General features: G+C 38.4%; 1 protein-coding gene across 4 annotated transcripts in view; it reads left to right on the forward strand.

Annotated features, from left to right (window-relative positions):
* The window catches only part of GLP2R (glucagon-like peptide 2 receptor), a 44979-nt gene that overhangs the window by 20147 nt on the left and 12465 nt on the right, over positions 1 to 12367 (forward strand). For all 4 annotated transcript variants that reach the window (XM_014956986.1, XM_014956988.1, XM_014956990.1 and 1 more), the window contains 3 exons: positions 4704 to 4764; positions 5819 to 5888; positions 11541 to 11629. In XM_014956986.1, the coding sequence (XP_014812472.1) occupies positions 4704 to 4764; positions 5819 to 5888; positions 11541 to 11629 (220 nt within the window). The remainder of the gene's footprint in view (positions 1 to 4703; positions 4765 to 5818; positions 5889 to 11540; positions 11630 to 12367) is intronic.

The raw sequence follows: 12367 nt of genomic DNA on the forward strand, positions 1-12367 counted from the left end.
GGGGGAAGCTGAGCAAAAAGGTTTCAAAGGCATGATATAAAACCCTGTTGAAGTACACAATATAACTTCATTTAGGAAAAAATTATCTGGTCTGAGAGAATAAAGATCCACTAGTAAGCCAGAAACCTTAACTGTCTTTTGTGGAAATGGCTTGTGTTTATTACTACTGATGAAATTAAAAGGTACATTACTTTTGTCACTTAAAGCATTTGAACCAGGTTTTGAGTATGCATGAGCAAGTATTGTATGCATTGTTCTGAAGTACAGTCCAGCAGATTGCTTCACTTTGTGCATCTTGTTATCAGAGATCAATAAAAAATTACTCAGACCCAGTAACTTTGGTAGTGGTACATTTTGGAGAATTAAATCAGTTAGTTACAAGTGAATGTAAAACTCATAGTTGACATTGTGCCATTTTTTTCCTTTTGTTAACAATAAGAACACCTATGCTCTTTTTTTTTTTGTTTTACAGTTTTAAATCTGAAATAAGATTTTTTTTAGCTTCCTGTAAAAACAGAAGAATTCTAGCAGACTGTTCAACACCTCAAACATCTTAGTTCTTTAAAGACCAGATAAAAACTAGCATAGAAGTTAAGAAATTGAAATAAGATTTTATTTAGCTTCCTGTAAAAACAGAAGAATTCTAGCAGACTGTTCAACACCTCAAACATCTTAGTTCTTTAAAGACCAGATAAAAACTAGCATAGAAGTTAAGAAATTCAGGTTGTTTTCGTCTAGCCTTGTGAGAAACTTAGGAGTATTGGGGCCTTGATGATAAATGTAGAGCCTTTGTGATTAACTTGACAACAATTTAGTAAGGTAGAAAGATCTGAGAGTACATAACAAGGAGGTGTTTGCAATGGAAACAGACATGTTTTTAGAAACGTCAGTCCATGCATATATAGCAAGTGCTGTAACCTCAGGAAAGTTTCATTTCCATGTTTAAACAAAAATGTTGATCTATTGTTTAAATCAAAATTATGTCATTGTAGAGCATAATCTGATATTTTGACATCAAATGAGAAAGGCGCATCAGGAAAAATCATTGCTTTTACTCGAGGAAGTATGTACAATGAGGAAGGGTATGTTTAATTGCATACTTTGAAAAAAGTTACTTTTTTTCACATCCGAAACAGAAGCTTTGATCTTCATTCTCATTAACTTTATCAAGTTAACTCAGTAAACAATTTGATGGATATCAGTGTTCAATAACTATGATGAAGAGATAAGAAAAGCCTAAACAAACTAGTCATCAATCATTTGAACACATTACCTCAAAGTCAATACTAGATACTCAGATGCAGTTCTTCCAGGTTCCATGGTAGATATGAAATTCCACATATAAAATCTTTTTTCACCAAATCCACTCACACATTTAAGATGAGAAGAACATGTACATATATGTAAGGATATTTCAGCTCAGATTTGGTGACCTAAAACTAGGTACATGCTGCAATAGGGCTATGGAGGATGATGTTTTGTCAGGACAAATACTAACCAGAAACTGTTTCAAATTCAAATATTGCATTTGGGTACTTGGATAGAAATTTGCTGATTAAAATTGTCTCAGGTCTTTTTGCAAAACACGTCTAGATTCTCAAGGTAAAGGCTCTTGATAAAAAAGGAGATAAAATACTCTCCCATATCCTTTTCTGCACAGTCAATGGTGAGTTGCAAGTATCCCAGACTAACTTCCTTATGTTTACAGGGAAATCAAGTTGTTAATATTAAAAAAGTGAAAACTTTCCTAATTATTTAAATATGAAGTCAGGCTCCATATGATTAAAACAGAATTCTAAATTTTTTCATCCTGAGGCCATCTTCCAACCTGTCACTCCTCTGCTTCGCTTGTGTTTGAGTTCTCTGAGTGGTGTTTTCATATTAGACTTCCTGTAGGTTCCTAGGATCAGGTAGTGCTTATATCTTTAGTTTAGTCTACCTAATGGCGAAAGGGATTCATTTTGTATAAGGTTAAATTTAGGTAACTAGTATGAGACCCGCTCTAGAACCAAAGGAAGAAGACAAGTAACTTTGAAGAATTAATTATTGCAATGTTTAAGAGAAGTGCAATATTACATTAATTCTTTCATACATCTTTAGATATAGTTACATTGGAACTTGTCCTATTTCCTACAGCATTCCTTTCTCCGGCCTCACCTGTATTCATCCACTATGGTACTGTGAAGATTATTTTTCAAGCTTACAGTTTTGAACATGCTATCTCGTTATTGATGTCACTCCTTTTCCACTTTTCCTTCTTCCTTATCAGATATTAACCACTTTCCTTCATTTTCACACTCATTTCCATCTTCCTCATCTACTAAAAGTTTCTGTCAAAGCATAACACCACACTTAATTGTCCATTGCCTAGCTTCTTGGTTTTCTTCTCTGCTGCAGCTTGCACTTAAGAGGGTCCTTCTCACCATTCATGCCTTGATTTCTCTGTTCCCTCTCACATTCCTCTTTAAAGATCCTTTGTGCTATATTAATATAGCTGTATTAGCATATAGGCTGCTGACACAGCAAGACCACTGTCTTTCACACTGGTTAGTGTTGTCTCATTGCTTCCTCACTCTTCCCACCTCTCTAAATTGATTTATTGCTTTGATCACCAGCTCATTGGAACAGGGACTAATTATTTTATTCGTTTATCAAACTGCAACAGGGCAAGTCTATTAAGAAATTTGCTCACTACTGTAGGAGTATAAATAATAAAGATCATCTCCCTGTCAGTCCCACTCTGTTTCTCTCATACCTGTATCATGTTCACTGATTTCCTAAAGACTTTTTTCCAAATAATAAGCTTAATTTCTTATTTATATTTACTAGAATTGCTACTAAGAGGGGACATCTAGAACCTGTCTTAGACATTATGTAGTACTGCTGCTGCTGAGCCAGCAGGGGTGAAGCCTGCTTGCACCTGCTGAGACACACTTCCTCAGCTACTGTCCAAGAATTGCACTTGATAACATCACCACATCCTCACAGCTATCATCTTTCCCTGTAGGACAACCTCATATATCCCCAGGACATGTACCTCCTGCCCCAAGGATTGTTCTCTCATATCCACTTATTGTACCAATGTCATCCCCCACGCAAATGAGACCCTTTCTATCTCTTTCTTCATTTTACCCACTCAGAGGTCCATTATCTCTGAAAGTATTTTGCGTCTGGCCCTTTCCCTGTATTGCCACATTCCATCTCTCACCATAACTTTAGCTAGTGTCCCAGAGTCTTGAATAGATCCTGTTCTGGCTCCAGTGACTCACATCATCTTTTCTTTCTGTCACACCCACCAGAAAATCTTCTGTGTGTTATTGGCTGAGAATCCAGTCAAACACCTGCCTTCTGTAGCTCCCATGCCTTATGCTTGTGATTGAAGCTTGTGCCTGCACATTTGTAGACTGGAATGGTGTAATAATCCTTCATTTCAGTCTGCTATGATCTCCAGGAGGAGAGGAAACAATAGGGGAAGGTAGACCATAGAATCATGGAATGGTTAGAGTTGGAAGGGACCTTAAAGATCATCAAGTTCCAACCCCCCTGCCATGGGCAGAGAGACCTCCCACTAGAGCAGGCTGCTCAAAGACCCATCCAGCCTGGCCTTGAGCACTTCCAGGGATGGGGCACCCACAGCTTCTCCGGGCAACCTATTCCATTGCCTCACCACCCTCACAGTAAAGAATTTCTTTCTGGTATTTAATCTAAATCTCCCCTCTTCCAATTTACAACCGTTACCCCTTGTCCAGTCACTACAGTTCCTGATAAAGAATCCCTCTCTGGCTCTCCTGTAGGCTCCCTTCAGATATTGGAAGGCTGCTATAAGGTGTCCCCAGAGCCTTCTCTTCTCCAGGCTGAACAACCACAACTGTCTCATCCTGTCTTCATAGGAGAGGTGCTCCAGTCCTCTGATCATCTTCATGGCCTTCCACTGGACTCATTCCAACAGGTCCATGTCCTTCCTGTGTTGAGGACTCCAAAGCTGGACACAGTACTCCAGATGGGGTCCCAGGAGAGCAGAGTAGAGGGATAGAATCACTTCCCTTGACCTGCTGACCACACTTCTTTTGATGCATCCCAGGATGCAGTTGGCTCTCTGGGCTGCCAGTGCATGTTGCTGGCTCATGTTGACCTTCTCATGCACGAGCACTCCCAAGTCCTTCTCCTCAGGGCTGCTCTGCCGCCATTCTCTCCCCAACCTGTAGTTGTGCCTGGGATTGCCTCGTCCCAGGTGCAGGACCCTGCACTTGGCTTGGTTGAACTTCATGCAATCTGTATGAGCTAGGAAAGGCAAGACAGGAAAGCAAGCCTTTGTCAGTTGTTTTAATTAACTAGACAGAGTTCCATGCCTCCATTGAAAATTCTTTAAGGTTCAACAAATAAAAATGTTGACAACTGGTGTGGGGCCTCAAGTGCCAATTATTTTGAATTCTCAGGGTCAAGAATTTAGATTTGGACATGTCAGCAGTGTATGGGTATGTATATATATGTATATATCAATCTGAAAATTCAACTATACAATGAAATTTCATTTTGTATTTGCACTACAAATGGGAAGAGCTGGAATCAGGTTGATTTTTGTACAATTCTAAACAGAAGACAGAAAAGCATATGTCTTTGTACCACGCACTACTGTAACATATCTGTGGTTTTTTATTAACCATTCCGCAAGCTTGGCTGTCATTGACTCCTTTTTTTTCCAGTTGTTCCTATCCTGTTTGTGGGCCCTTGGGGAATAAGCAGATCAAAGCTGGAGAACACTGGGTAGGTTACTAAATAAAATGTGCTATAGAATACTGGCTTCCTGTTTTCATATTTTTTCTGGAAGCCCTTGGCAGTAATTGACACAGGTTTTGACTATGAGATTATATTAAGATTATACAGCATTTATTCATACATGTTACATTTTGTTGGTTCATTTGAGCACTTTTGCATTAAACTGCTTCTAGGAATTCTCTGATTTACTTATGCATAAATCAAGTACATTTACTGTTTCTGAAATAAAAGCTATTGCATCCAATGTTCATCCACTTATATGAAGCAAATTGTCAGCACAAACATCTTCATGGAGAGGAAAAGGAGACCAGTGCTTTTCTCAGAGGTCATCTACACTTTAAGATTAATTAGTATTCACTATTATTTTGAAAAAAAAACATTGTTATGGAGGCTAATGGCAAAAACTGATATTCAGTAAAAGCTGATATTAAATGAATGTGTTCAGTATTCAGTGAATGAATCACTAAGAGTAACTTGCACTAGTAAGCATCAGTTTTCCAGTATTCTGGTTTTCAATTATAGTCTCATATAATTAGATGATATATAGACCGCAAATGACAAGCCAAGAACCTATGGGCTGATTTAAGGCTAATTAGAAAGAAGGAATATGTGCATAGGACAAATTAGAAGGTTAGAGCAGGAGGAAAGGAGACAGTTTCAAGGAAACAGTATGCATACTTTTTAGCAGGTCCAGAACCATGATTGCAATTCATAGTTTAGACATTTCTAGTTTCCGGTTTCAGACAGATAAATTTGAGTAGGGTGAATTCAATTACGAAGGTTTGCTGCCATGTACAGTTGTTGTGTGGATCCAAAGACTGAGTTTGCCAGATAGTTCTAAGGTTTACAGTCTAGGGAAACATCTCTCAACATTCTGGAGGAAAGATTACAACTGTTGTGAGACTCTTCATTTTATTCCATTTCTACTGGGTGCCACCTTTCAGTAGATCTTTGTCACCTTCTTTTTAAAACATATACATTATGTAAGCTTTCTATTTTTTTCTATGAAAATAATGTAATTATACTTTAAATTACTCTTCAGGTGCTGGGGAACAAATGAACACATGGGAATTTGGTGGATCATCCGAGGACCAATGCTATTTTCCATAGCAGTAAGAATTATTTCATTTATGCATAATATCAAGCACAAGTGCGATTGTCTTTTGTGATCCTTTCTCCAAGTATAACACAATTCTCAGATTAGAAAAGATGAGACAGAAAAAAATTGAAAATGAAGTATTTTACTGTGGGTGGATGGGAATAGTTCCTTTCTGTCTATCTAGAAACAACAAAGATTTCAGTGTCAACCTCTCAAAACACTGATGTTTATCTGTGCATTGAATTCTGCACAGCTCCATCTATATCAAAGACAGAGCCTTTTTCTTCTCATATTTTTTACTACTTCTATTTTTACCCTCATTTTCTCAATAAGCAAGTTACTTAGGAGAGCGCTATAACGTGGTAAGCATCACTAGAAAACTTCAAATTTTCTATAGAGGAAGTTCTTTTGATAACAAGGATGCAGAGAAGTAGCAACAGAAGTACTGATGGTCATGGGGAGAAAGCATTCACCTAATGAAAAAAGAAATGAATCATAGCATGACAAGACTGAATTATGAATTTTTTTATTAAATAAATGCAAAAAAAGTGTACACCTGGAATGCAGTGATAATGAAGAGATGGAAATAACATAATCAAAACAACTCATGAGGACATGGTTATGAACACAGAATTTTGATAGGTGGGACTATGGTGTGTGTCTAGAATACCTTGTATTCCCACACAGTCAGCAAAGCATAAAAGGATTAGAGGAATAAGTGATTTGGTTAGCTAGACAGATGGCGATTGTTGTAAAGAAGAGATGTACTTTACTCATGCAAATGTGTATGGGGAATAAAAGATGGATTGCTCAAAATTTAATATTGAGGAACTGATGCATTTAATGCATCAGTTGGAAAGGAGAGCATTTGTTTCTGTCACACTGGAGAAAAGATGTGTAAATTAAAACTTTAGAGAAGAAACAGTGGACTATGTTTTGCTGCTGCTGACTTGGAGACAACTGTGTGAAAGAGAAAGTGGGCATAATTAGAACTGAGCTGTGAAACAGAGGAACACACTCAGTAGCCATCAAAACCAGTAAATAATTAGAAGGAAAGTGGAAAATTCTCTATCAAAAAAAAAATAAATGCTGTGGAGAGAGGAGCCAGAAAAGAAAGCAAAAAGACCTGAGAGGTAAGAGGAGACAAAAGCCAAAAAAGAGCATTAAGAAAGTCTGAAACTGTCCCAAAACTAAGGGAAAGGTAAAGATGGACCAAGCCCATACTTGAGGGAATCTGAACCAATTTCTTCCTGGGTATATCTAGTTCTGAAAGAAGACTCAATATTTGGTTTATTTTTTCAGGGCTGAGCATTAAAAATGCAGCTAGTGGAACACAACCAGCAGAAACATGTAATAGCATTCATATTACATCAAAGAGATGAAGTGTTTTGCTTTCGTTGCAAGAATATTAAGTTCACTGATGTTAATATGCTCAACCCAGAGCAAGTCATCTGAATAATAAGAAATTAAACTAGCATAAGAGGGAGGAATGCACTTTGAAGTAATTTGAAGACTAGCATTTGGGTGAAGATAATCAGCAATTTAAAAATACCTTTTAATTAAGCTATTTCTCTACAATTTCCTTTTAGTCAGTGACCCAGTAGGTCATAATTGCTAATGTAAATCAGTGCAAAGGACTGAGGATGTGAACCACTGTTTTTAGCAAGATTGCATGTTACATCAAGCACACTGCATGTTGGAGGAAATGATTATTCCTCTCTGTTCAGCACTTGTGAGAGCACATCTGGAATACTTTAGCCTTCTTAAGACATTAACATACTAGAGACAGTCCAACAGAGGCCATCAAGGCTACTGGGGCCTGGAGCGCATGATGTACCAGAAGAGGCTGAGTGAACAGGGTTTGTTCAGAATTAAGAAGAGAAGGCTAAGAAGGAATCCAATTGCTGTCTTCAGTAGCAATAACAATGGGGGCATATGGGGCCAGGAGGGTACAGCAAAAGGATGGCAGAAAATAGACAAAAGCTGTAACATACCAAGTCAGACTAGATATAAGTAAATTTCTAAGGGTAGATTTCTAACCTTAATTCAGATATTAATTCACAGAAATATCAAGGTGGACATAAAGTGACAGAAGAGATAACATTTTGTTCAAAAATCCCTCTAACTAAAGTTAGCAAAAAGAGAGGTCATCTTAGGTTTACATGTAAATAGATAGATACACATATATGTTATTCCTCTAGCATTATTTTTAATCCCTGCTTTTTTGCATTATATTTTGGTATCTTCTGCCTTGGTGCTATTTTCCAGAATCAGATAGCCACAACAGTTTAATTTACTCTAAGCATGTAACCTCTGATCATTATCAGTGCTAATAAATCATTAAGTATTACAAAATACAGAAAAAGTGTAAAAGATACAGCATTATCAGTTAGTCTTTATGGATGTCTTTCTACAGAAGAACAAGCAGCAGCTGGAGTTGAAGCTGTTTCACCTCCCAGCAATGTGTAAAGAGGACCAGGCTCAGCTTCTTCCTGGGGTGACTTTCTTAAACCAAATTGCTTGACTGTTGAGTCTTGTAGTGTTGAGTCCCTGAAGTCGTGAAGGCACTGGCCTATCTTCAGCCTGTGTATTTTGATACCAATGCTCATTTTAGAAGAAGTCATAAACTTTCAAATATCACTAAGACGTCCCATTGCTGTTAGGTTGCAGGATATTCTGTCTAAGATTGTTCCTCTGAATCACACTGAGTGACCCTTACTTAGAAATTACTTTTAAGGCAAACAGGAAACATATGTGCAGACCTGATGTTACAGAATCCAGTTTGCCAGTGTACGTGGTGGTGGCCAGCAGCGGAGCTGAACATGGGCAGATTTCTTCTGTGGCTTGGTCAGTGTCAGCATCACTCCATCTCTGATACCATGGAAGTGGCAGACAAGGAATCAATGAGAACTGATATTGAAAGATTAAGCAAAAGGGATGATATCAGATATTGCAGGAAAATGGAAAGTTGAATGTGACTCGAAATGGGGAATAAGAATAAGCAAAGAGTGGTGAAGAGGAATTAAGAGGATGCTCAGCAAGATAAATTGGATAGAGGGTCAAACACAATATGGAGGCAAGACAAATACATAGTGGGCAGAAACGAAGGGATTAGAAACCCAGAGACAAATAATTCAATAACCTTCTCAATGTCCTGCTCTTGAATATAATTCAACAAACGTATCTAAAATCCACCAGAAAAATGTGTGTCAGCACTACCTAATGATGGTTGTGCATGGATTACAATGGCCAGGTTCTGCAGCTGGACCCTGTTCTCATAGGACATAAGTTGGTGTACAGGCCAAAAGCTGGGGAAGTACAACCCTAGGCACCAGTATATGCTAGGGTCTGCCCAGGTGGAAGGTGGCTTTGCAGAAAAGGACTTGGGGGTCCAGGCAAACACCAAGTTGACCGTGAGCCAATCATTTGCTCTTGTGGGGCAAGAAGATGAATGGTATCCTGGGCTGCCTCAGTAAAAACATTGTCAGCACATCAAGGGAGGTGATCCTTCCCTTCTGCTCAGCACTGATGAGGCCACATCTAGAATGCGGTGTCCAATTCTGGGCTCACCAGTAAAAGAAACATACTGGAAAGACACCAACAAAGGGCCACAAGGATGACTAAGGAACTGGAGCTTCTCTCCCATAAGGAAGGCTGAGAGAGCCGGGAGTGTTCAGCCTGGAGAAGAGAAGGCTTGGGGGATCTCATCAATGTATATAAATACCTGAAGGAAAGGCACAACAATGATGAAGCCAGGTTCTTTTCAGCAACGCTCAAAGAGAGGACCAGAGGCAATGGGCACAAACTGAAACAAGAAGTTCCCTCTGAATATCAGGAAATGCTTTTTAACTGTAAGGGTGACCAAGCAGTGACACAAGTTGCCCGGAGAGGTTATGGAGTATCCATCGATGAGCACGAGGGCTGGACAAGGTGGCCTACAGATGTGTTTGCCAACCTTAACTACTCTGTGATTTTGTGATTTTGCTTCAATGTTCTAGGTAAAATTCTGCCTTTTCTATTAAACATGGAGAGTAAAAATATTACAATCTTATGGCAATCATTTTCAATGAAGTTTTAGTGTTTTCTGTGAAAAGAAGTTCATAATGGAAAATCATTTTTAGAATAAACCAAATTTTCCAGACAAAAGTCACTTTGGAGAGAAAATTGTTGCTAGGTCTACTTTTGAAGAATCTTACAGTGTTGACTATGATGAATTCTTTGTATTTGTAAAAAGAAAACATTAGAGTGAAAGGAGAAGTCAAATTCTAAAAGTTAGAAAAGATCAGGAGTTATCCATGTAAAGGTAACTCACCCCTTCTTGTACATATGCACATCTATCTCTCCCCTAACTTGTCAAAAGAGCCCACAACATGAACTAATGCTGCAGAATAAAACAGGAGAACAGTCTGTAAAACATGCTGTTCAGTAACAGATGTGTGAATGATAAGGTGCTGCATGAGGAAAAAGAAAGACCCTGAGCTTAAGGTAGTTCAATGCTGCCTCAGGAAATTGCTTTCCAACTCTGTTGCCTCAATGCTAGGCAAAATATCACAACTGTCTACTAAGTTCTGATTTTTGCTTTTTGAATGTCTGGGCAGCCAATGAGGTAAGGGTTAGGCACTTCCAGTTGCAGTCAAAGTAACAAGTATGATACACTCAATAACATGATGTTGATGTTAAGTGCTCTGCAAAACCAAACCAAAGCACTTTAACTGGTCAGATCTTGCACTTTGGACCTCCATCTATTTCATCTATTTATGCTTTTTTTGTCGTTTTTTTTTTTTTTTTTAAGGGAATAATATCCACTTAACACCCTGTGATGTTTTAAAGTTACATTTGTGCATATTTGAGGAGGACAGCATGAAAAGTGGTCAATTCTTTACATAGAACAAGAACTAGGGCTCCAGCAGTAATACCTACACATCAAAAGAAGACAAGAAATGTAGTCCTGAATAATTGTCTATCCCCAAAATGAGGAATTTTTGTGTTAAAATTAAAATGCAATTTTGTACTAGAAGATCATGTATCATAATGTGTATGTAAATCAAACTGAATAAGGCAATGCTAAGTTTCTCACCTTTTCAACCTTAGTAACTTTTTTGCATAGGGCTTTTGGTTTTTGGAAGTGATATAGTTAATGACTCATAGGCATTTGCAGGCCCTATGTGAAAAGAAATACTTGCAGATTGGTCTTGGCCAAGTCAGCACAGTTTATTTATTATGACTAGATGATCTCCAGAGGTCCCTTCCAACCCCACATGATTCTATGATTTAACAAAGGAATGAATTGCTCATAAAAGAATACCCAGGGCTTCCTTGGCTGGCTGCTTAGAACCTCTTTACGTGAAGAATTGCAATCACTGCTGGTTTTTGCCACATCCTGATTACCTGTCATGGTTTGGTGTATGACCTAAATGTATATAAACTCTGTTAACTGCCTCATTTGGAGAGAGTTGATACCAGCAGAGTCTATCAGTTCTGCTCTGTGCTCTCTGCTGCAGCGGTGGAAATAACTTGCTTCTGTTCTGACCTGATCACAAGTGCATTCCGGTTATTTGCTGACAGGTTTTACAAGTGTTTAATATCACTTTTATCTTTCTTTAATAGCTATATGAGTAGTGTTATAGCATTTATTGTAAGTAACTCATATGTTTTTTCTTTCAAGGTTAACTTTGGCATCTTCTTAAAAATTCTCAGGATGCTGATTTCCAAACTAAAAGCTCAGCAAATGAGCTTTCATGACTACAAATACAGGTGTGTGACAAATAACAAAGAACTCCTATCCTTTTTTTTTTCCTTACATTGTCAGAAGGTTGCCAGTTAGCCCTTGTAGATCAGACATTTATCAACCACCACCAGGTGTAACAGATATTCAGAGTATGATATAGGAAAGCCACAGAATCCGCAAACATTTTCTTACCTGAGAAGTAAAGGCAGGTCAGCACCTGTGTGCTGAGTGTTATGGACATTTTCTCAAGGACTTTGCAATGCAGTAAGATGTCTGCTCTCAGGTGTCCTCACTGTACACCTGCGGCCTCTACTGCTGTGTCACATTTTATTCCTCGAGTGTGACAAAAGGTCCTCAAAAGTAAAGGGGATGTAAAATATTTGTGGGACATTCCTAAATGACAGCATTTCTGATCTAGCTTTTTTCATAGATGCAGATACTGTTGACTCAGGAACGTCCCTGGTCTTCTTGAAAACCCAAGTGAGAACATTATCCTTAGCCTATAATCTTGCACGTCCTGGTTTGGGCTCTCTTGGACAGAGTCTTAATGGTACATTATGTCTTATGTAAAGTCCTGGAGTTCACCTTTTCACCAACACCTTCCCCCTTTGTGAGAACAGCAAGGGCAGGCAGCTCTGCAAAGAGATGTGTGCACTGAAAACTGCTCTTAAATCAATGGAAACCTGAGGGTTTGTGAACTGGTTTCCACACCCCAGTTTCCCAGTTCTTTCCAGTTCTTAGTATCTTTAATCAAAACATTGTGA

The sequence above is a fragment of the Calidris pugnax genome, unplaced genomic scaffold (assembly GCF_001431845.1).
Source record: "Calidris pugnax isolate Ruff unplaced genomic scaffold, ASM143184v1 scaffold304, whole genome shotgun sequence".
In the NCBI taxonomy this organism is placed as follows: Eukaryota; Metazoa; Chordata; class Aves; order Charadriiformes; family Scolopacidae; genus Calidris; species Calidris pugnax.